The sequence below is a fragment of the Coregonus lavaretus genome (genome assembly GCF_964263955.1).
Source record: "Coregonus lavaretus genome assembly, chromosome: 1".
In the NCBI taxonomy this organism is placed as follows: domain Eukaryota; kingdom Metazoa; phylum Chordata; class Actinopteri; order Salmoniformes; family Salmonidae; genus Coregonus; species Coregonus lavaretus.
The window spans coordinates 53,668,197-53,692,443 of record NC_139988.1 but is presented as its reverse complement, the minus strand read 5'-3'; the positions used below and the strand labels follow the sequence as shown (position 1 = coordinate 53,692,443).

Sequence of the window (24,247 nt, the reverse complement as noted above, 5' to 3'; positions counted from 1 at the left end):
CTCTCTCTCAAAAAAAGTCAACCCTCAAGAGAAAAATAAAGGATAAATGGTTTATCACAGTATCATCATTCATTACACAGGTCATAGAAGAACATGGAGGAAAATGTTTGCATACAGAGGTGAACATAACAAAATGATTATTTGCATACAGTGATATTTTGTAATAGTGTACCTTAGAGACCTAAAGAGGACACAGACATATGCATGTACGCACACACACCACACCACACACACACACACACACACACACACGAACACACACCACACACACACCACACACACACCACACACACACACCACACACACCACACACAAACACTTTTCTCCATCCCATTCCATCAATGGTTGGAAGTGAAGACGTGCAATAAGACAGGAGAGAGGAGAGAGGGGAGCAATCAAAAGCCCTGAGATGAGCTCTTAAATTAGAATGTGCAATACAGGACCACACTGAGGGATTGGTGAAATTACAGGCCATATTTTTAGTGAAGGCTGGACTCATACCCTAGAACTGCCAGCAGCTGATGGAACAAACCATCACTCATATGCCTGTCTTCCCCAAGCTTGTTACACATTGGAAAATTGACACTGTGTGTGTGTTTCCGCGCGTCTTTGCGTGTATGTGTTTACATTTACATTTTAGTCATTTAGCAGACGCTCTTATCCAGAGCGACTTACAGTTAGTGAATACATTTTTTTATTTTTTTTATTTTTTATACTGGCCCCCCGTGGGAATCAAACCCACAACCCTGGCGTTGCAAACGCCATGCTCTATCAACTGAGCTACATCCCTGCCGGCCATTCCCTCCCCTACCCTGGACCAATTGTGCGCCACCCATGAGTCTCCCGGTCGCGGCCGGCTGCGACAGAGCCTGGATTCGAACCAGGATCTCTGGTGGCACAGTTAGCACTGCGATGCAGTGCCTTAGACCACTGCGCCACTCAGGAGTGTTCATGTGCGTATATGTGCATGTGTGTGTACGTACGTGCATGTGCGTGTCTGTGCATGTATTTGTGTGCACATGTGACATGAAAAAAGGTATTATCTAGAAATATGATAGAAGAGCATACCGATCCAAATGAAGTGCTGGAGACTGTTATCAGTTACCGTAGATACTGAGACACAGATTTTGATTAATTTGCATGCACATTTAATTTCAAGTAAATGTTCTCTACAAACAGTCAAAAAGGAACTACTGGGACAGGATAAAAGGCAAGCCATGTCTTTTACAGATGCCTTCACCTTTAAACCTAGTCTGGTTACAAAAATAGACAGTTGATATTAAATGTCATCCACTGGGAAATAAGGTCAGCAGCTCACTAATGAACTCATGTAGCTTACCAACATCAAACTTACACCAGTAACCTAGCTTATACATCTGGGTAAAATGAAGCAATGTATTATATACAGTTCATATACAGTAGGCTAAATTAATATATGCATTTTATGTGCATTCATTATAGATTACATAAAGGCAATGCAGATAGTCTCATTTGGAATTTGACTAAAGACTGTTGCTTCTCTTCTCTGATTGGCTCATATGTAACATCTAATAAGTTACATGATTTTAACAGCAAGTATGAGGTAATTGTTTGGTCATGTGACAGCTGCAGCAACTGTCAAAATGTGATGATAGGGCTACACTGAAGGTTCAAAGGCACATCTTCTCAGCTCTTCTTAGCCACGCCCCCTGATTCTGATTGGACCGTAGACATCTGGCTAGGGACTATCAACAAAGTGGACATGAACTGTAGGGTTGTTGTGGGGTGGGAATGTATGCATATGTGCACATGTGACATATGATATCAAATGGAAATATAATATGAGAGAGAAGTCCAGGCCATCAAATGTTTGCTGGGACAAACATGTTTAACGAGACAGCTGTTCCCACCACTATCAGAAACACAGGTGTGTGTTTGTGTCTGTCTGTGTGTGCCTGTGCATGTGTGTTCATTTGTTTGCTTGTTCTTCCTCCTCCTCTTGAGAAAGGTAATGAAGATGAGTGCAACACAGAGGTCAAGCCATCTCTTCTTCTACTGTATTTTCACAGCATCCACTCCCTCCTGTGTTGTCTCCATCTGCCGGATCCTCGCAATAACTCCCTTCCACTCTCTCATCCATCGCCAACGACCATATCTTACTGGAGACCCCCAGACCTCTCACTTAGTCTAAATCTTCAGGTCATCATGACATTGTCATACTTTGGCTAATGCAGATCTAGGCAGTATAATCAGAGCTAATGATTTTGTGCAATTTTGTAATAATTTTGGATTTATCAGGAAAGTAATAGAGAAAGTCTCTAAATCGAACACCATTATGCATAAGGTATATGCCAAAACATGTTTGTCTAAAGATGCAAATCAAATGTAAGAACGATGACAAATATAATTTTACAAAGAAGTATACTAAAATCAATAAACTATCCACAATCTGTGGATTTTTACCAGAGCCCCTTGGTCTCGGATATAGCCCCGCCTCTACAACAAGCGAACCTACCTTGTCTATAGTGCCAATGCAATTTAGGCGAGGGACGGAGAGTCAAGGGGCGAACTGGGGAACAAGCTCGGCAGTGGGCTTCCAAGCGCGTGTCTTGCAAAGACATCACCGACAGGGCGGGAGACGGGAGTGACGCCGTATCGACCGCAGGGACTTTATAGACTTTGCTGAACCGGTAGATAGCCACCCTACACAGTGTATGTGCAGTTTGTGTATGCAGGGTAGAAAGGAAACTAATTTAAGCCAACACGGTGGCGATGAGAAGAAATTGAATTTCCATTGGTTTCGGTGCGTCGCGCAGTCGGACTCTTGACTCTGGTGATGCCCGTGGTGTGGGGATCGCCGTGCATCTCAGGAAAACAGGGCGTCGGAGGATGATGGTGATGATAGGATCATCATGGCAAACGGAACCGGCACTATTATGTTGAAATGCGTTGTGGTTGGAGACGGTGCTGTGGGCAAAACGTGTCTGTTGATGAGCTATGCCAACGACGCCTTTCCAGAGGAGTATGTGCCCACTGTGTTTGACCATTATGCAGGTAAGGGGACTTTGGAGCATGTAATGATCATACATTATCATACATATGGGTGTTGTCTCGAATGGAACCATTACCAATTAGCCAATCGTTAATTATAAAAGCTGACATCATTCTTTCAGTAGCCTAGTTATAGTTGCATGAGTTTAATCTCTATGCCAATTTGCTTGGATAGTCTACCAAAATCCAATGTTTAGGAGAAGGTGAAGTGTATATTCGAATGTTTTGCTTACTTTTTGGCTCAGATTGCATAGGAATACATCTGTTTCTGTAATCAAAGCCACTTGTTTGGCTCCGAGACCCCCCCCCACCCTTCTAAACTATACTTTTCCATTGCTTTGCAGTGAGTGTCAACGTTGGCGGGAAGCAGTACTTATTGGGATTGTACGACACAGCTGGTCAGGTACAGTGGGTTTATTTTAACTCTGGCTGCATGCCAAGCATGCCACATCCAAGGACACAACCTATCCCCATGTACTGTTAACCAATGGTGCTCTGGACACACCCGCAAGCTTGAAATTCTGACCAGACTCTAAGCTGCAACAGGTGTGGTTTACACATTGCTCTAGTTTCAAGTCTGGTCTGTGATAGACAGTGGTTTTAGGCCTAGCGAAGCATTTCAATGGGTCTATTATGTGAGGAACAGGGGTCTTATGTCCAGTGTCTAGTAGGGATGTTGTCACTGGCAGTCCGAATACATATTACATACATAAACTGCATACTATTTACTTATCGTCGCATACTATTTAGCACGTACCGTTTAGTAAAAAGTATGCAGTATGCCTCGGTATCTGCTCCTGATTGGCTGAGTAGGTGGGGCGGGTCGAGTGCAGTTGAATTTGTCCAAATTCAACAGACATGCATCGCATTAATTTGATTAATTTCTCTAAACTGAATAGAATACTCAGGCTGGTTATAGGCAGACTATCACATTCGACCTATACTGTAGTAGACCATATAGCCCATCTGTCTTTTTTTTAAATGGCTGAAGACAGAAACGGATCATTTTGTTCCATTTCAATATATTTATTAGTGAAACCAAAGTGCTGTAACATGTATACAATACCAGTCAAAAGTTTGGTCACACCTACTCATTCCAGGGTTTTTCTTTATTTTTACTATTTTCTACATTGTAGAATAATAGTGAAGACATCTCAACTATGAAATAACACATATGGAATAATGTAGTAACCAAAAAAGTGTTAAACAAATCTAAATATATTTTAGATTCTTCAAAGTAGCCACCCTTTGCCTTGATGACAGCTTTGCATATTCTTGGCATTATCTCAACCAGCTTCATGAGATAGTCACCTGGAATGCATTTCAATTAACAGGTGTGCCTTGTTAAACATTAATTTGTGGAATTTCTTGCCTTCTTAATGCGTTTGAGCCAATCAGTTGTGTTGTGACAAGGTAGGGTTGGTATACAGAAGATAGCCCTATTTGGTAAAAGACCAACTCCATATTATGGCAAGAACAGCTCAAATAAGCAAAGAGAAACGACAGTCCATCGTTACTTTAAGACATGAAGGTCAGTCAATCTGGAACATTTCAATAACTTTGAAAGTTTCTTCAAGTGCAGTTGCAAAAGCAATCAAGCGCTATGATGAAACTGGCTCTCATGAGGACCGCCACAGGAAAGGAAGACCCAGAGTTACCTCAGAGGATAAGTTCATTACATAGTACACCAAAACTGCATAGCAAATTCAGAACCGCTGGACAGCAACATAATAAACTAAAGCACTGATCATTGGGAACGAGATGAGAATGACTGGTAAGGCTTGATCCATTTATTAAATAGGTAGCCTAGCCTACAAAACTAAAACAATCAATGTGTTCAAATCAAAAGGCCTGATTAACATGACATCAATAACACAGCCACGTCCAGAGTCCCCGGTGCCGACACATTCAGAAATCAAAAGATGGTTTAGTATTTAGTTAAAAAACTCTGACGAAGGCCAAGACAACAATACACTTTTCAGTGCGAAAACAGAAATCCAGTTAGTCTGTTTTCAAAGATGTAGCCTACGATGCAATACTCGTGATCATTTTAAGGAGAACAAAAACTACTTAGCCTACATTTGAACACCACCACAGAAGCTTCGGGCATCTTCCCGATTAACAAGCCTAGTTTTGTTATTTTGCTACTTGAAGAGAACTATGGCCTATCACTCGCAGCCTTCCTCTTTCAATGCACTGTGGAAAATGGCCGAAATGAGTATAACATCCTGGCATTTAAACTAGGGTTGGGGGACATTTGGGGAGACCTCTTCTACGATATACTACTCCAAATATCGCTATATCCAATATAATCGTTTCGCACCGTTAATAACTAGATATTTCCAGACTGCAATTGTGCTTATTTACGATATTATAGTCCCATTCTAATTAAATAACCTTAGAATGGCAAAACATAAGGCTTCATTTTCAACATATTCATACAGTCTAACTGATAAAACTGCACCGTTTTGAGTTGAAAGCGATCAAATAGAGTGACGTGCAAGACTATACGATATATCATCAATGTCAAATATCGCGATATTCACTTTAATCATATATCGGCCCAACCCTAATTTAAACCATACTCGATTTTCGCATACTGAGAATGTGTCATGCGTGATTGCGTTGTTTCCTGCTATTCGTTGATTTCGGTAGCGCATCCCCATATCTAATTGATCAGCTGTTGTCAAAGCCGAAATGAGTATGACATCCGGGCATTTAAAGTATACTAGCTTTTAAAGTATACCATTTGATGCATTGAGAGTGGAAATCCTTCACCGCAATCATGGAACCGCAAGCACAAGAACGTGGGGGTTTGAGTGCTGGACTAAGCTTGTCCTGGGATGGTTGTGAAGGTTTGCCGTAGCTAGCTCAGTGATGGCTGAAGGGAAACACGTGGGGGCAGAGTTTGCTCCTGCGACTGAAGGAGCCGTTTTGCTGAGATAGTTTGTCTATTTAACGCAACGGGTGAACGTAGGTTAAGCTATATGAGAGAAGGGAGCTAGCAATGCTACCGTGTGTGCAGGTTAGCTTTTACATTTACATTTTAGTCATTTAGCAGACGCTCTTATCCAGAGCGACTTACAGTTAGTGAGTGCATATATATATTTTTTCATACTGGTCCCCCGTGGGAAACGAACCCACAACCCTGGCGTTGCAAACGCCATGCTCTACCAACTGAGCTACACGGGAGCTAGCCTAGTTAGCCGAAGTCTTGCAGCATGGGCTAACCGAGTCACAATAGCTAGCCATGAAGCTAGCTACCAACGGAGACTGCAGTTTGTACACAAAGCAAAAACTTTCGGTCATTACTCAACCTTTCGACGGGGTCTAAAGACGTACGCCCGGCAACGATATCCTTCACGGTTCAAACCAGGGATCCAGTCGTGCAGGGGAGCGCTTAGAGGGTAATGCTCTTCGCGAAGAAGAGAAGCGAGAATGACCAGAGAGCTCACCTCATTCGCCACGCTACCTGTCTGTCTCCAACAGATGCTATTGATTTGTTCTTCAGTGAGTATTGGTGATCCTGTCGAATCCTCATATGTGATACACCGATTTTGTTTTTGTGTGGATTTTTTTTTGTAAGAGCACATACTCACTGAAGCTGGGTCTGAAGCTAAGGCATGTCATATGCAGTGATGAATTGTTAACACTCTCCTCTGAACCTGATTTAGCTGTGTGAAGTCCAAACAAGGTCTTGAACTGAAACATTATCCGCCCGGTGAAATGTGAATAGATTTGAGGTTGAGAAATAGTACAATAGGCCTATTGTTTGTTCATTAATACAATATAAGTACATGTGTAGCAAATTACAGTTCCTATTGTTTCCACCTACTCCAAATCATTATTCCCACTTAAATCTGTAGCTGCCATAACTCATTCTTCAGAGAAACTATATGATCGTAAAACGACTAATCAGTAGTGATTCACACTGCTTTTTGTTTACCCCTTTGTGTGTGATTGCAATTCCATGTCTAGAGCCTTTTTGTTTTAGCTGATTCAGGACTGTGAAATGGAGAAGTTTCCCAGATGTCGACTGTGGGCGCCGAGGCCACAGAGAGTAGAGTTACTTCCCTTCAAACGCAGCCCCTCCAGTCCTCCAATCCTCCACCCCCACCCTGGCTGACTTCTTTAGGCTGAGCACAAAGCCAGCTGGTAATGTTTATAGCTTCAGCATCTGATCAAAGAAGGGAGTGCCAGAGAGCGAGAGGGAGGGAAACCAAGAGATGGAGAGGAAGCGAGGGAGACGGCGGGGAAAGAGGAAGCGAGCGAGACCGAGGGGCTGGCTGAGAGAAAGGGGAAAAAACGGAGTAAAGGGGAGCGGAAAACTGCAAATCTGCTCTGGAATCCTGTAATGCATCCTTAGGAGGCTCAGGCGGGGGATGTAGAAGAATACAATGCTTAATACTGTACCTCTCTCTGTTGAGGAACCTTGTCTAACCCAGCCACCCACCTGCCAATTCACACTCTCCTGCTACAGTCCCCACCTCATGCTCTGCATTACACATGTTTTATTGGCTCCATGGACCGTTTAATATTTATGTACCTGGCAGAGCTGAAGCTCCCAGAATCCTCAGCTGTTTCATAAGGGAAGATGATGAACCATTTGCTCAAAGAGAAAATAATGCTGTGCAGACATAGGCTCTGTCTCAATTGCCTTAAAAATCCATATTCTCTTCGCCTCTTCTTCATCACTCTGATCTGGAAGAACAGACCAGGTGAAAGCCAGCCTAAAGATGAGCTTCCACCATATTGTTTTCACCTGTCAAGTCTCTTGAAGTCAGATGAAGGGGAGGAGACAAGGAGATTATGTATTTTTAAGCAATTGTGCTGTCACTCTCCTCACATGTGACCCCATTGTATGACATCATTAACAGTCATTGACAGTGCGCTAGCATACAGTAAGGTGTGTCACTGTATTCTATCTGCCTTGCCCTATGTTTTTGTCTGGGTATTGCTTATTACACCACCCGTATATTCCATAGGTCTACACGTAACATGTTAGATCACATCTCTTCGCTCTTGAATATGTGGGCCAAGAACAGAAGGAATGGAGAGTCTTATTTATTTATTAATTAATCCTCTCCCTGGCTGATGCACTCATCATAGCAAGCTAGCATAGCATTGCTTCTGTGGATATGAGGAGAAAGCAGGAAGTGGATGTTAAGTGCTGTTGTAGTACCCATGGCAACACGGCGTCCCCCTGGGATCGGTCTCTTCACGCTCTCCCTTTGTTGCTGCTCAGCTCCTAATTTGCTCATTCCCTTCTGCACTCACACTCTTCACACTCAGTTGCACATCCTTCCATCACTCTTCTGTGACTATCCCCCCTCCTGTTGTTTTGTACAGTGCCTCGTTAAGTTTGACTCGGTGACCTCCCTGAGATGTGACCCAGTGACCCCTAGACATCCCTGCAGGGGGTAGAGAGTAAAATGGGCTCTGCTCTGCTGCTGGGCCTTGTTCCCCTCCACTGAGCTGAACCCCAATGGGAGGTAGCTAGACGTGTCATGCCCCTTTGAACACATTTTTACATTACATTTTAGTCATTTAGCAGATGCTCTTATCCAGAGCGACTTACAGTTAATGCATACGTTTTTTTTTTTCATACCCCCTGTGGGAATCAAACCCACAACCCTGGCGTTGCAAACGCCATGCTCTATCAACTGAGCTACATCCCTGCCGGCCATTACCTCCCCTACCCTGGACGACGCTGGGCCAATTGCGCGCCGCCCCATTGGTCTCCCGGTCGCAGCCGGCTATGACAGAGCCTGGATTCGAACCAGGATCTCTAGTGGCACAGCTAGCACTGCAATGCAGTGCCTTAGACCACTGCGCCACTCGGGAGAACCACCAATGAGAGCACCAGACATTTCATGTTCATTTGAACACTACAGCTAGAGGCTGCTGATGGATGTTTTAAACTGTTTCACCATTGACCATCATAGGTCTAATGCGCCATGATATGGAATGTGATGTAATCACCTTGAATATGATAACTCAGATGGAACTAGCACTCTATTCTACATGGTTCATCTCGTGTTGGGAAATGCTCAGACAGTTTTGGTGAAGTACTGTAATATGAAATACAGTAACTAGCTGGCAACTAGGGATTAACATGGGTAACCGGGATCCTGGGACTGTCCGGGATCACTCTTCACATTTCCCGAAATAATTAAATGACAAGACATTTACATTTACAAGACCTGGGAAGTAAAACATTTCCTCAATGTCGCACTAATGCAATTCCACAAAATACACAACATTCGCAGCAGCAGATTAGCAAAAAACTAAATGGCACATTATCCAAACAGTTTGTCACATGGAAGCCTTTAGCCCAGTTTATTTACTTCACACAAAGTCGCCATAAATTCAAAGCACACGCACAATTGACATTGCCGGACTGCACACGCGACCTGAATGCCATTAATAAACCCTACAGAAAACTCCTATATACAGTGCATTCGGAAAGTATTCAGGGTCCTTGACTTTTTCCACATTTTGTTACGTTACAGCCTTATTCTAAAATGGATAAAATTGTTGTTTTTCCTCTTCAATCTACACACAATACCCCATAATGACAAAGCAAAAACTGGTTTTTAGAAATTTCTGCAAATGTATTAAAAATAAACGGAAATATCACATTTACATAACTATTCAGACCCTTTACTCAGTACTTTGCTGAAGCACCTTTGGCAGCGACTACAGCCTCGAGTCTTCTTGGGTATGACGCTACAAGCTTGGCACACCTGTATTTGGGGAGTTTCTCCCATTTCTTCTCTGCAGATCCTCTCAAGCTCTGTCAGGTTGGATGGGGCACGTCGCAGCACAGCTATTTTCAGGTCTCTCCAGAGATGTTCGATCGGGTTCAAGTCCGGGCTCTGGCTGGGCCACTCAAGGATATTCAGACACTTGTCCCGAAGCCACTCCTGCGTTGCCTTGGCTGTGTGCTTAGGGTCTTTGTCCTGTTAGGTGAAGCTTCGCCCCAGTCTGAGGTCCTTTTATTTATTTATTTTATTTCACCTTTATTTAACCAGGTAAGCCAGTTGAGAACAGGTTCTCATTTACAACTGCGACCTGGCCAAGATAAAGCAAAGTAGTGCAATAAAAACAACACAGAGTTACATATGGGGTAAAAAAAAAAAACATAAAGTCAGAAATACAACAGAAAATATATATACAGTGTGTGCAAATGTAGCAAGTTATGGAGGTAAGGCAATAAATAGGCTATAGTGCAGAATAATTACAATAGTATTAACACTGGAATGCTAGATGTGCAAGAGATTATGTGCAAATAGAGATACTGGGGTGCAAAAGAGCAAAATAAATAACAATATAGGGATGAGGTAGTTGGGTGGGCTAATTTCGGATGGGCTGTGTACAGGTGCAGTGATCGGTAAGGTGCTCTGACAACTGATGCTTAAAGTTATTGAGGGAGATAAGAGTCTCCAGCTTCAGAGATTTTTGCAATTCGTTCCAGTCATTGGCAGCAGAGAACTGGAAGGAATGGCGGCCAAAGGAGGTGTTGGCTTTGGGAATGACCAGTGAGATATACCTGCTGGAGCGCAGACTACGGGTGGGTGCTGCTATGGTGACCAATGAGCTAAGATAAGGCGGGGATTTGCCTAGCAGTGATTTATAGATGGCCTGGAGCCAGTGGGTTTGACGACGAACATGTAGTGAGGACCAGCCAACAAGAGCGTACAGGTCACAGTGGTGGGTAGTGTATGGGGCTTTGGAGACAAAACGGATGGCACTGTGATAGACTACATCCAATTTGCTGAGTAGAGTGTTGGAGGCTATTTTGTAAATTACATCGCCGAAGTCAAGGATCGGTAGGATAGTCAGTTTTACGAGGGCATGTTTGGCAGCATGAGTGAAGGAGGCTTTATTGCGAAATAGGAAGCCGATTCTAGATTTAACTTTGGATTGGAGATTCTTTATGTGAGTCTGGAAGTTGAGTTTACAGTCTAACCAGACACCTAGGTATTTGTAGTTGTCCACATACTCTAGGTCAGACCCGTCGAGAGTGGTGATTCTAGTCGGGTGGGCGGGTGCCAGCAGCGTTCGATTGAAGAGCATGCATTTAGTTTTACTAGTGTTTAAGAGCAGTTGGAGGCTACTGAAGGATTGTTGTATGGCATTGAAGCTCGTTTGGAGGTTTGTTAACACAGTGTCCAATGAAGGGCCAGATGTATACAAAATGGTGTCGTCTGCGTAGAGGTGGATCTGAGAGTCACCAGCAGCAAGAGCGACATCATTGATATACACGGAGAAAAGTGTTGGCCCAAGAATTGAACCCTGTGGCACCCCCATAGAGACTGCCATAGGTCCAGACAACAGGCCCTCCGATTTGACACACTGAACTCTATCTGAGAAGTAGTTGGTGAACCAGGCGAGGCAGTCATTTGAGAAACCAAGGCTATTTAGTCTGCCAATAAGAATGCGGTGGTTGACAGAGTCGAAAGCCTTGGCCAGGTCGATGAAGACGGCTGCACAGTACTGTCTATTATCAATCGCGGTTATAATATCGTTTAGGACCTTGAGCGTGGCTGAGGTGCACCCGTGACCAGCTCGGAAACCGGATTGCATAGCGGAGAAGGTACGGTGGTATTCGAAATGGTCGATGATCTGTTTGTTAACTTGGCTTTCGAATACTTTCGAAAGGCAGGGCAGGATGGATATAGGTCTGTAGCAGTTTGGATCTAGAGTGTCACCCCCTTTGAAGAGGGGGATGACCGCGGCAGCTTTCCAATCTCTGGGGATCTCAGACGTTATGAAAGAGAGGTTGAACAGACTAGTAATAGGGGTAGCGACAATTTCAGCGGCTAGTTTTAGAAAGAAAGGGTCCAGATTGTCTAGCCCAGCTGATTTGTAGGGGTCCAGATTTTGCAGCGCTTTCAAAACATCAGCTGTCTGAATTTGTGTGAAGGAGAAGCGGGGGGGGGCATGGGCAAGTTGCAGCAGAGGGTGCAGAGTTGGTGGCCGGGTTAGTGGTAGCCAGATGGAAAGCATGGCCAGCTGTAGCAAAATGCTTGTTGAAATTCTCGATTATTGTAGATTTATCGGTGTAGATAGTGCAGTGGGCAGCTGGGAGGAAGTGCTCTTATTCTCCATGGACTTTACAGTGTCCCAAAACTTTTTGGAGTTAGTGCTACAGGATGCAAATTTCTGTTTGAAAAAGTTAGCCTTTGCTTTCCTGACTGCTTGTGTATATTGGTTCCTAACTTCCCTGAAAAGTTGCATATCGCGGGGGCTATTTGATGCTAATGCTGTACGCCACAGGATGTTTTTGTGCTGGTCAAGGGCAGTCAAGTCTGAGGAGAACCAGGGGCTATATCGGTTCTTAGTTCTGTATTTTTTGAATGGGGCATGTTTATTTAAGATTGAGAGGAAATTACTTTTAAGGAACAACCAGGCATCCTCTACTGACGGAATGAGATCTATATCCATCCAGGATTCCTGGGCCAGGTCAATTAGGAAGGCCTCCTCGCTAAAGTGTTTTAGGGAGCGTTTGACAGTGATGAGGGGTGGTCGTTTGACCGCGGACCCGTTACGGACGCAGGCAATAAGGCAGTGATCGCTGAGATCCTGGTTGAAGACAGCTGAGGTGTATTTAGAGGGTATGTTAGTCAGGATGATATCTATGAGGGTACCCATGTTTACGGATTTAGGGTTGTACCTGGTAGGTTCGTTGATAATTTGCGTGAGGTTGAGGGCATCTAGCTTGGATTGTAGGATGGCTGGGGTATTAAGCATATCCCAATTTAGGTCACCAAGCAGTACAAACTCTGAGGATAAATGGGGGGCAATCAATTCACATATGGTGTCCAGGGCACAGCTGGGGGCTGAGGGGGGTCTGTAGCAAGCGGCAACAGTGAGAGACTTATTTCTGGAAAGGTGGATTTTTAGAAGTAGAAGCTCAAACTGTTTGGGCACAGACCTGGATAGTATGATAGAGCTCTGCAGGCTATCTCTACAGTAGATTGCAACTCCACCCCCTTTGGCAGTTCTATCTAGACGGAAAATGTTATAGTTGGGGATGGAAATTTCAGAATTTTTGGTGGCCTTCCTGAGCCAGGATTCAGACACTGCTAGAACATCAGGGTTGGCAGAGTGTGCTAACGCAGTGAATAACTCAAACTTAGGAAGTAGACTTCTGATATTTATGTGCAAGAAACCAAGACTTTTGCGATTACAGAAGTCATCAAATGATAGCGCCTGGGGAGTAGGAGTGATACTGAGGGCTGCAGGGCCTGGGTTAGCCTCTACATCACCAGAGGAACAGAGGAGGACTAGAATAAGGATACGGCTAAAGGCTTTAAGAACTGGTCTTCTAGTGCGTTGGGTACATAGAATAAAGGGGGCAGATTTCCGGGTGTTATAGAAAAGATTCAGGGCATTATGTACAGACAAGGATATGGAAGGATATGAGTAAAGTGGAGGTAAACCTAAGCGTTGGGTAACAATGAAAGAGATAGCATCGCTGGAGGCATCAATTGAGTCGGTCTCCGCGTGTATTGGGGGAGGGGCAAAGGAGCTATCTAAGGCAGGTTTAGCTAGGCTGGGGGGTCTACAGTGATATAGTACAATTAGAAATAACCGAAACAACAATAAACTAACCATGTTTGGGCTGAGGCTAAACATAAACAGGATGTAGTACCGTAAAAAGGAACAGTCCAGCAGATATCAGCTGTATAGCTGAGTTATCATAAGGTCCGGTGGTGAAGTACTAGTGAGTAAGAGGCCACGGCTAACGGGCCAGGGCTAGCAGATGGATGGAATCTTCGTGGTTAACGTCGTAACCACATCAGACGATTTCGTCGGCAGACCAGTCGTGTAGGATCGGCGGGGCTCCGTATCAACACTAGGTGGTCCCGTCCGGTTGACAGAGAGGTAGATAGCCGGGAGATGGGCCTAGCTCAGGATAATTAGCCAGACCACAGCGTCCGTTTTGTTGTAGCTAGCTGGTAGCGACGAATCCGGAGTTAAAGGTCCAGTGATTCAATGATTCCGGCGGAAAAACTGATATGTTCTGGGTCGATAACGCGCTGTGCAGACTGGCCGAATATCCGGTGATCAATGTCCAGTGATTAAAATTAATCCCGCAGAAAAAAATCCAATGTTCTGGGTGAAACACCGCTAGCTATGGCTAATAGCAAGTAGCTAGTTAGCTGGCTAGCTGGCTAGCTAGTTTCACTGGAGATTCTAGATAAAAGGTAAGTCAATAATAGAATCCGTTCCACATTGAGTGAGGCGGGTTGCAGGAAAGTATGTTTTGTAGAAGGATGAAAAGTCTGATAGGGAAATAGGTACGAAAAATACAAAAAAACAAGGTATTTACAGGCTATTTACAGACACACGACAGAAACAGGACTGCACTACTTCGCCATCTTGGAACGTCCTGAGCGCTCTGGAGCAGGTTTTCATCAAGGATCTCTCTGTACTTTGCTCCGTTCATCATTCCCTCGATCCTGACTAGTCTCCCAGTCCCTGCCGCTGAAAAAGATCCCCTCAGCATGATGCTGCCACCACCATTCTTCACCGTAAAGATGGTGCCAGGTTTCCTCCAGACGTGACGCTTGGCACTCAGGCCAAAGAGTTCAATCTTGGTTTCATCAGACCAGAGAATCTTGTTTCTCATGGTCTGAGACAACTCCAAGCGGGCTGTCATGTGCCTTTTATTGAGGAGTGGCTTCCGTCTGGCCACTCTACCATAAAGGCCTGATTGTTGGAGTGCTGCAGAGATGGTTGTCCTTCTGGAAGATTCTCCCATCTCCACAGAGGAACTCTGGAGCTCTGTCAGACTGACCATCGGGTTCTTGGTCACCTCCCTGACCAAGGCCCTTCTCCCCGATTTTGCTCAGTTTGGCTGGGCGGCCAGCTCTAGGAAGAGTTGGTGGTTCCTAACTTCTTCCATTTAAGAATGATGGAGGCCACTGTGTTCTTGGGGACCTTCAATGCTACAGAAGTGGTATGGTACCCTTCCCCAGATCTGTGCCTCGACACAATCCTGTCTCAGAGCTCTACAGACAATTCCTTCGACCTCATGGCTTGGTTTTTGCTCTGACATGCACTGTCAATTGCGTGACCTTATATAGACAGATATGTGCCTTTCCAAATTATGTTCAATCAATTGAATTTACCATAGGTGGACTCTAATCCAGTTGTAGAAACATCTCAAGGAAGATCAGTGGAAACAGGATGCACCTGAGCTCAATTTCGAGTCTCATAGCAAAAGGTCTGAATACGTTTTTTTTTTTTTTCATACATTTGGAAGAATTTCTAAAAACCTGTTTCACTTTGTCATTATGTGGTATTGTGTGTAGATAAGAGAGAAAAAAATATTTAATCCATTTTATAATAAGGCTGTAACGTAACAATGTGGAGAATGTCAAGGGGTCTGAATACTTTCCGAATGCGCTGTATAGACTACAAAAAACGTGTGCCTCTTTTAGCTGTCATTGTGACTCTTCAGACAGTCACAAATTTGATAGGCCTATGCACAATTCACTACATAGGCTTCTGTTAACAATTCAGAGGCATGAGGGAAAATTGTATCTTCTCTTGTCCTAGAGCCTAGGCTATTTTCCTATCCAGTCCCAATCCCATTGAAACCCAAAATCTTATAATATGCCATTTAGCAGACACTTTTATCCAAAGCGACTTACAGTCATGTGTGCATACATTTTTACGTATGGGTGGTCCCGGGGATCGAACCCACTACCCTGGCGTTACAAGCGCCATGCTCTACCAGCTGAGCGACAGAGGACTACTACTACTCTTGACTACGGTCTAGCATGAAAATTCCTCACTTTATTCTGTAATCCATGGCTTGCACTATCAAAGCACGTCTCTCGCCTATGCATGTCTAAATACCGCTATAACATTTCCCCCGCTTCTCTGCGCTGTTTTGTACTTGGTAGATTTTCGGGAAAATATTAATCCATACTGGCAACCAAGAAACAGTAAAATTCACAGTAACCCCTTTACAGTGCAGTCTTCAGACAGTTCTGTGTCTGGACCATGAAGCGTAGTGCCTGCGCTCATTATTCTCCCTGTGGTCTGAACAGGTGTCCCTGACACAGCTGCCGGGCCCGAGGAAGAGGGGGAGTGACTCACTGACATTATAGACGCTCATATGTCACTGACTTGACACACTCGCTCACAGCTGAGATCACATACCAGCCAAGTAGAAATGCCATAAAAAGCCTTGCCCTGATAGAAATGTAAGGACGCGTATGGGGAGAGTGGTTGGAATCTGCCCTGCCTTGAGGGCCTTTATTAGCTTCTCAATATAAACCCTCTTCAGTTTACTTTCTCTTTTCCTTCCTCTGTTTTACTTCTTTACTGGCCCCTCTTGCATTTTTACACTTCCTTCTTCCTCCTTCATACGATCAAAAAATTAACTGTGGTGCACATTAATGTTATAAACGTATCGTTCTATTTATCGTTATCATGTAAATTCAGGCAATTTATCCCAATATGGATTTTTTTTCCATATCTTCCAGCTCTAACACACACACACACACACACACACACACACTTGGGAATTCACATGAACACATGCTGACATGTATTCTCACAAACAGTTTTTAATGGACTGGAAAGAAGAGTATCAGCATTTTTTCTGTAAGACATCAGCTAGGTTTCATGAAGGCTATTTTTTCTCTTAATTCCATCAGTTCTTGAAACCACTGCGCTCACCATAAGTGGGAATAACAGATACTATGGTGGCATCGCCACAAGGTTGTCCAAGACTTCTTAATGATCCATTGCACAGAATTTAATTCACTTTGATTTTTCGTGAGTCTGGTCTTGACTTGAGCAATGTTGATTAAGTTAGTTTGTTAAGCTTAATCAGACAAGTCATATTAATGACAGAAGACCCATTAATTTCCATTCTTCAAGCTTGCCACCTTTGCCCATCATATCATAACTAGTCTTGATGTGTGCGCTCGGCATCACTTGTATAAACTCTGGTCATTTTGGTGTGTATGGCCCACGTATATAAAGTCTGGTCATTCAGAGTGTGCTGTGGATGCTCCTAAAGTCAGACAACTCATGAATATTCATATGTGCTGATGTAGTTATCAGGGAGTGATGAGGAAATGCTTGATCTCATTTACGGCAACACGACCATGTTGTATGTGAATTAGCTATTAGCTCCATACAATAAACTGAGGCCTATCGGAGATGGCAGTTTGTCTGATGTCTTCCGCAATACTTCCTGTAAAGTACTGCTAATGTGAAATAATGCCCAATGGCCACAGTCAGAGAGTGACAGAGAGAAAAGAAGAAGTCTGATGAAGGTCATCTGTAGAAATCTGCACATCCGCTCATTATTTTTCATGCTCATCACTCCCTTCATATAAAAGTGTTCATTATTCCCATAAAACAGCCTGGTAGCTTGGCAGTGCATGGTGGAGTCTAGTAGATAAGCACAGTGTAAGTTCGCTCTCCTCTCTGCCTCAGAGCCTCAGTGAGGGGTATAAGGATGGTTGCATTTGGAGCTCATTTTCCATACGGTTGAATAATTCATGAATAATAATTCAGAGGATGTGGTAATCTCTTGGTGGATATGATCTAAGGAAGGCTGTTACTCTCTTTCTCCCCTGTGTCTCCTGTTCCCCGCCCCTAACTTGTCTCTCTCTTATTACCCTCCCTTCACTTTTTCCAGGAGGACTATGACCGCTTGAGGCCTTTGTCGTACCCCATGACCGACGTCTTCCTCATCTGCTACTCTGTGGTCAACCCGGCCAGTTTCCAGAACGTGAGGGAAGAGTGGGTCACCGAGCTGCAGGAGTATGCCCCCAGTGTCCCATACCTCCTCATAGGCACCCAGGTGAGCCTAACGAGCCACAGCCACCACACCTAGAACCTGTCTCTATACTTTGTCCTGGCCATTCCACATGCTGAGTTTCACAGAGCCTGCTGTATTCACCTGTCATGCTCTATCCTCGTCCACCTTACTCATGCTCACACTCTACTTCACATTGACAGGGGAGGGGCGATTTATAAAACTGAACCTCCACTTAAATGTACTGTACTCTGGTTTATTTTATTCTTAAGACCATTCACGAACATGCATAAAGAAATATAGGTGTATAGTTTCGAATCATTAAAAAATGTTAACGGTAGATGGAACTTAATAGTAATAGTAAATGGAACATGTTAGCTTTTTGGTATTAGTTGACTTCAATATTTAGAGCCACAGCTCTCAAATACTTTCCAAGAGATCAGTCCAGACACTTTTTAAACCACACTTGTGGGTGTCCATCCGCCAACAGTTCCCTGGCCACCAGAAATAGAACATGGGCATATTATCGTTCTGTCAGCTGATATTCACTGCTCTTTTATCGGTCCCACCGTAACTCAGTCACACTGCATACTGATGTGGACCCAAATCAATTCAGACAGACCAGAGCCACAAATCAAACACAACCACAGATGTGTTAATGAATGTTTGTCTCAATAAAGAGTTTGTTACACGTATCAGTGGGCATATGCCGGGTAAAGGATTAATTAGTTTTAATTGAGTGCTAGAGGAACAGCGTGATCGGGCAGACATTGTGTGTCAGCTCTGCATTCAAATAAAAATAAAAAAGGGACTAATGCCTCGTGGTTGAAGTTAGATTCAAACACACAAGAACATATGAAGGAATACAATTATAGAAAAGAGAATAGAGAAACAGGGTTTGGGTTTGGAAATGCTGCACTGGACTAATATGGCACATTTCTCTAGATGGAACATTCTCTGTTTGAATACTACAGTGAAACTCAGCTGAAGAATGGTGAAACAGAGGAGGAGTACCTCTTACAGAAGTCTGACCCGAGGTGCTCTTTGAAAATGGGGAAGATAGTTGAATGAACAAGTTGTTCACTCAACTGAAGAAGTTTCTTAAGCAGCCTATTGTCTGCCTCACTGATTGGCTGTGACTGTGCTGACAGGAAGTGTTTGTGTTATCTCTCCCTGTTTCAGATTGACCTTCGTGACGACCCCAAGACCATTGCCAAACTGAATGACATGAAGGAGAAGCCCATCACCACAGAGCAGGGCCAGAAGCTAGCCAGGGAGGTACGTATCACTGTGGGGTCAGCAGAGGTTTACAGAAGGAATTGAGATCGTAAATGGGCCACAAGGCAGTTGGTTTACCCTACTCTACACTAGATGGGTTGTCCTGCATCAAACCAATTATTTATGACAGTTATGATGAACTTTGGATCTCTTCAGTCGTGGGCATTTGTTGATTGAGCCTTTATTAGACTAACACCAGACTTCCTCCCTAAGCTAACCTGGGGATGAGGTTAACCCTTTCCTTGATCGTTTTGAGTGACAGCCTGGCCCTTCCCTCCCTTCCTCTTCAGATCGGTGCGTGTGTCTACGTGGAATGCTCGGCTCTCACCCAGAAAGGACTGAAAACTGTATTTGATGAGGCCATCATCGCTATCCTGACCCCCAAAAGGAAGAAGGGAGTCCTGAAGAGAAGACTGGGGCCACGCTGTATCAACTGCTGCCTCATCACGTGAGAGAGATGGGAACATCCAACAACACCTGGGTCATATTCATTAGGGCATGCAACAGAAAACATTTTTAAAACATGTCAAAACGGAAAACAAAAACAAGCATTTTTTTCTGGGACCAGATCAGATAGCCCCACCCTGTTTCAGACTGTTTTTCTTCCATTTGGTGTCTAATGAATACATGCCTGAATAATACAAACCAGAATGAATGACAGAGACGGAGAGGTCATAAGAAGGCGACTGAAGGACCGAAATTGACAAATGAGGACCCTATTTTTAGTTCAGGGCTGTTGAGCGGTTTTGTTTCTCTCCTGCTGTCGACCAATGGAGTTGTGGGGCAGCTTTACTACCAAAAGAGCACAATACCCAGGTCAACAACGCCCTTCAGTAAGACTTATTTTCCTTCAAAAGTATGTTATTTTAAAGTTTTTTTAAATCCTTTTCCTGTACAAAAATATGTTGCGAGCTGTCAGAAAACACAGAGGTATCATGGTGTCCATTTAACTCCTGATATGTGTATTTTTTTTGTACTATCTGCCGTAGAAATGAATGAATGGGTGCATTGCATTTATTTAAAGCGCTTTCCATCAGGCCTACAAGTGCTTTACATTATGTGTTGGGTAACTCACCTTAACCACCACCAATGAAATACATACATACTGTAAAAAAAAAATAAATAGACTTTGATCCCCTCTAGTATGGGGAGTTTCTATGGTCCCATATTTGAGGACACTATCTGCTCCTCTTGCTGAGCGTGCAGTGCTAATATAAAAAAACATGGATTTATATTAGTCGGTAGCCCAATGGTGCCGAAATAATCAAATGCACACACCTTTATGGGATACAGGGATGTGGGGAGAGAGGCGCAAACATATCTCCAGCACCAACATGAAGCACAGTCCACATACCTATCCCTGTCCATTAAAGCACAGTTTTAAAAAATCAATATCATGGTTTGCGTTTTCTACACCACAATAATAGGTGGTGGGCTGTAGCAAGCTATCTGCTTTAGTTTTCGAGATGATCGATCTCTGTCGAGGGAGGAGCTGGTTTTTACATATTGTGTATATTTATTTCTTCTGAACACATTTCCGTTTGTTGGAAATGTCAATTCTTGCAAAGTTTTTCAAAATACTTTTTAATGTTCGCTAGCTGGAATACTAAATTGTAAACCAATAATAAATTGGTGTACTATCCAAGTAGCAAAATGTCCTCTGTAGGAAGGCGGGGGGCAATACATGAATATTCATGAATCTCGACATAGAACCCGTCGGGTGATTTAGATTGAGCCTTCTTGAAAAGACACAGCTATCAAGACTTGGGAGTTCATGGGCATACAGGCTACATTAGCCAACTGGTTCGACATGATTACACTACGGGCAAGAATAACTGGCGACTAGTTAGTTTTCAGATTAATATTTTCAACGCTTCAACTTAGTTTATCCACTGACCACCGCATTTAGGAGGTTAGCTATTTACTGAAATATAGCTAGCTAGGTCACTGGCCAGGCAGTAGCCACTAACTAATCGTGGACGCATTCCATATTCTTTGATACATTTGGGATTACTTGCTCATATCAAGCAACGCATACCAGACCGTTTGTGGAAAGGTAAAAAATAACAATTAGTGGGCTCGTTTTTTGAATGATCGGACAGTGAAACTAAAATAGATTGGTTGCTAGCTGCTGATGCTTTCATTTATTTCCCAATTAATTTGGTGATCAAGCTGAAGCTGGGTTTCCCAAGTCGTTCATTTGGCGCTAACTGCTCATGCCGGTGGCACGATCTAGCTAAACAGACGTCTCTGTAGGGCATCTGTGTGACGTCACACTCAAGAAGGCTCAACCAATCACCCAGCGGGTTCTATATTAAGACTCCTGAATATTCATGAAATTGCCCCTGCCCATCCAACTTTCGCATCCAGGCACCATCTCTGCTGATCACGTCTGCCAATCACATTCTCTGCATCTAAGGTACTAAACACAGCTGGTGATAGCTCGAGAGAGATCTCCGTCCGACAAACTATCAGGTAAAGTCATTTTTCTGTATTTTGTTTTTGTAATCTATTTAGTTATAGAAACTACCATTATGCAAGCTGTAAAATGACTCCCAACTTATACTGAACAAAAATATAACTTGTAAAGTGTTGGTTTCATTAACTGAAATAAAAGATCCCAGAAATGTTCCGTACGCAAAAAAAGCTTATTTCTCTCATTTTGTGCACAAATATTTTTACATCCCTGTTAGTGAGCATTTCTCCTTTGCCAAGATAATCCATCCACCTGGCATGTCAAGAAGTTGATTAAACAGCATGATCAATACACAGGTGCACCTTGTGCTGGGGACAATAAAAGGCCACTCTAAAATGTGCAGTTTTGTCACACAAGACAATGCCACAGATGTCTGAAGTTTTGAGGGAGCGTGCAATTGGCATGCTGACTGCAGTAATGTCCTTCAGAGCTGTTGCCAGAGAATAGGAATGTTCATTTCTCTACCATAAGCCGCCTCCAATGTCATTTTAGAGAATTTGGCAGTACGTCCAACCGGACTCACAACCGCAGTCCACGTGTATGGTGTCGTGTGGGCGAGCAGTTTGCTGATGTCAAAGTTGTGAACAGAGTTCCGCATGGTGGCGGTGGGGTTATAGTATGGGCAGGCATAAGCTACGAACAACGAACACAATTGCATTTTATTGATGGCAATTTGAATGCACAGAAATAACGTGATGAGATCCTGAGGCCCATTGTCGTACCATTCATCCGCCGCTATCACCTCACGATAATGCACGGCCCCATGTCACAAGGATCTGTACAACAATTCCTGGAAGCTGAAAATGTCCCAGTTCTTCCATGGCCTGCATACTCTCCAGACGTTACCCATTGAGCATGTTTGGGATGTTCTGGATCGACGTGTACGACAGCGTGTTCCAATTCCCGCCAATATCCAGCAACTTCGCACAGCCATTGAAGAGGAGTGGGACAACAGCCATTGAAGAGGAGTGGGACAACATTCCACAGGCCACAATCAACAGCCTGATCAACTCTATGTGAAGGAGATGTGTCGCGCTGCATGAGGCAAATGGTGGTCACACCAGATACTGACTGGTTTTCTGATCCACGTCCCTACCTTTTTTAAAGATATCTGTGACCAACAGATCCCAGTCATGTGAAATCCATAGATTAGGGCCTAATGAATTTATTTCAATTGACTGATTTCCTTATATGAACTGTAACTCAGTCTTGGAAATTGTTGCGTTTTTATATTTTTGTTCAGTATACATGGCACCTTTTTTTTCTAAGAGTGTAAGTAGAACCATATAGGGTTCTTCGGTTTGTCCCCATAGGGGAAAGGCACCCTGATCTCCTTATGGTATTGGTGTTGCCGGTCACCTGCCGCATCTGCCAGTCAACCACTGCATCTGTCACCCGCCACATCTGCCGGTCACCTAGCGCATCTGCCGGTCACCTGCCAGTCACCCGCGGCACCTGCTGGTCACCTGCCACCCTTTCATCTTTTACTTTCCTTCTTTTCTCGCTTTATTTTATTTTAATTTCCTATCCTATCCATCTCCCTTTTCTTCATTTCCTAACCTAAATCTGTTTCCTCACTTACTTTTCTCCTTTCATTTCCTCACTTCCATTTAAAACAATATTATTGCCATCTACTCAGTGTTTTGAATTGCTACATGTGAAGTGTCTCTTTCCTTTGCTACCTTCAGTCCTTTTCTTTCCAGACTTTGCAGTCAATAAGGTGGCACATAACTTTTGTTAGAAACAATGAAACATCTGCAATGTAGGACTTTTTGTAATTCAGGTAGGATTTTTTTGAATCGTTTTTTTCGACGGGAGCAATATTTCTATGAATTCACTGCTGGTGACTGTTACCATCTCACAGGCATTTCTTATGCCCCGTTTATACCTAGTTGTGTTCTCGTCTGTGTTCCTGATCTTGTCCACATTCAGATTGTGCCCACATTTGTCGACAGGTGTAGACAATCAAAAGACGCATTGTGATCTGCTTGTGATTTAGATCTTCCTGACCACCTCCCGAGGTAGTCAAAGATGCAGCTTGTACGAATGACTGACAACGAAAGCGTGTAACTTTGGCCAAAATCACATTTGTCCCAACCTCTCAAAAAAATCACACTGGCCAGTTGAGGTAGTAAATAATTATAGACAATGATACTTCTACAATTCCTCCTGAATTAAGATCATGGTCTTCATTAGAAACCAAGTGCCTATTGGCACTGTGGACGGATGCCACATTCCAATACCGCGTCCAGCTCTGAATAAAATGGCCATATATATAAATAAAGAGATTTATGAAGAGATATCGTCCAGAATGAGGGGGAAAAGGGTTCTCCTGTCAAATGCCAGCGCAAAATCAAAAATTTGAAAACATTGTAGGCTACAGAAAGGCCAAGGACTGTAATTGCTGAATTTTTACTAAACTACAAATGTATTGGTGCAGCATGGGACAGACTGTGATGGAGTCGCAGCAGAAGGCCGCAGTGCATGACAAGTGTATGGCAAGGTATAATGTAGAGGCCTAATGTTCCTCCTGTACCTTTTAGATCTAGCCATAATGAACAGTGGGCAGGTGGTGAATTGTCGATTTCAGTTGCTGTATCAGATATGAAAGTAATACAGTGGTATTATAATGTAGTCTTTTTTAATTGTATTATATTCTGTCCAAT

General features: G+C 43.5%; 1 protein-coding gene across 1 annotated transcript; it reads left to right on the top strand.

Moving 5' to 3' along the window:
* The first annotated feature begins 2,503 nt into the window (after positions 1-2,503).
* Positions 2,504-20,749, top strand: LOC311130445 (rho-related GTP-binding protein RhoQ). The gene is made up of 5 exons (XM_084163171.1): positions 2,504-3,033; positions 3,375-3,433; positions 17,708-17,872; positions 19,010-19,105; positions 19,396-20,749. The coding sequence occupies exons 1-5, from the start codon at positions 2,892-2,894 to the stop codon at positions 19,555-19,557; spliced, it is 624 nt and encodes a 207-aa protein (XP_084019297.1). The 5' UTR covers positions 2,504-2,891; the 3' UTR covers positions 19,558-20,749.
* The last annotated feature ends 3,498 nt before the right edge of the window (positions 20,750-24,247 follow it).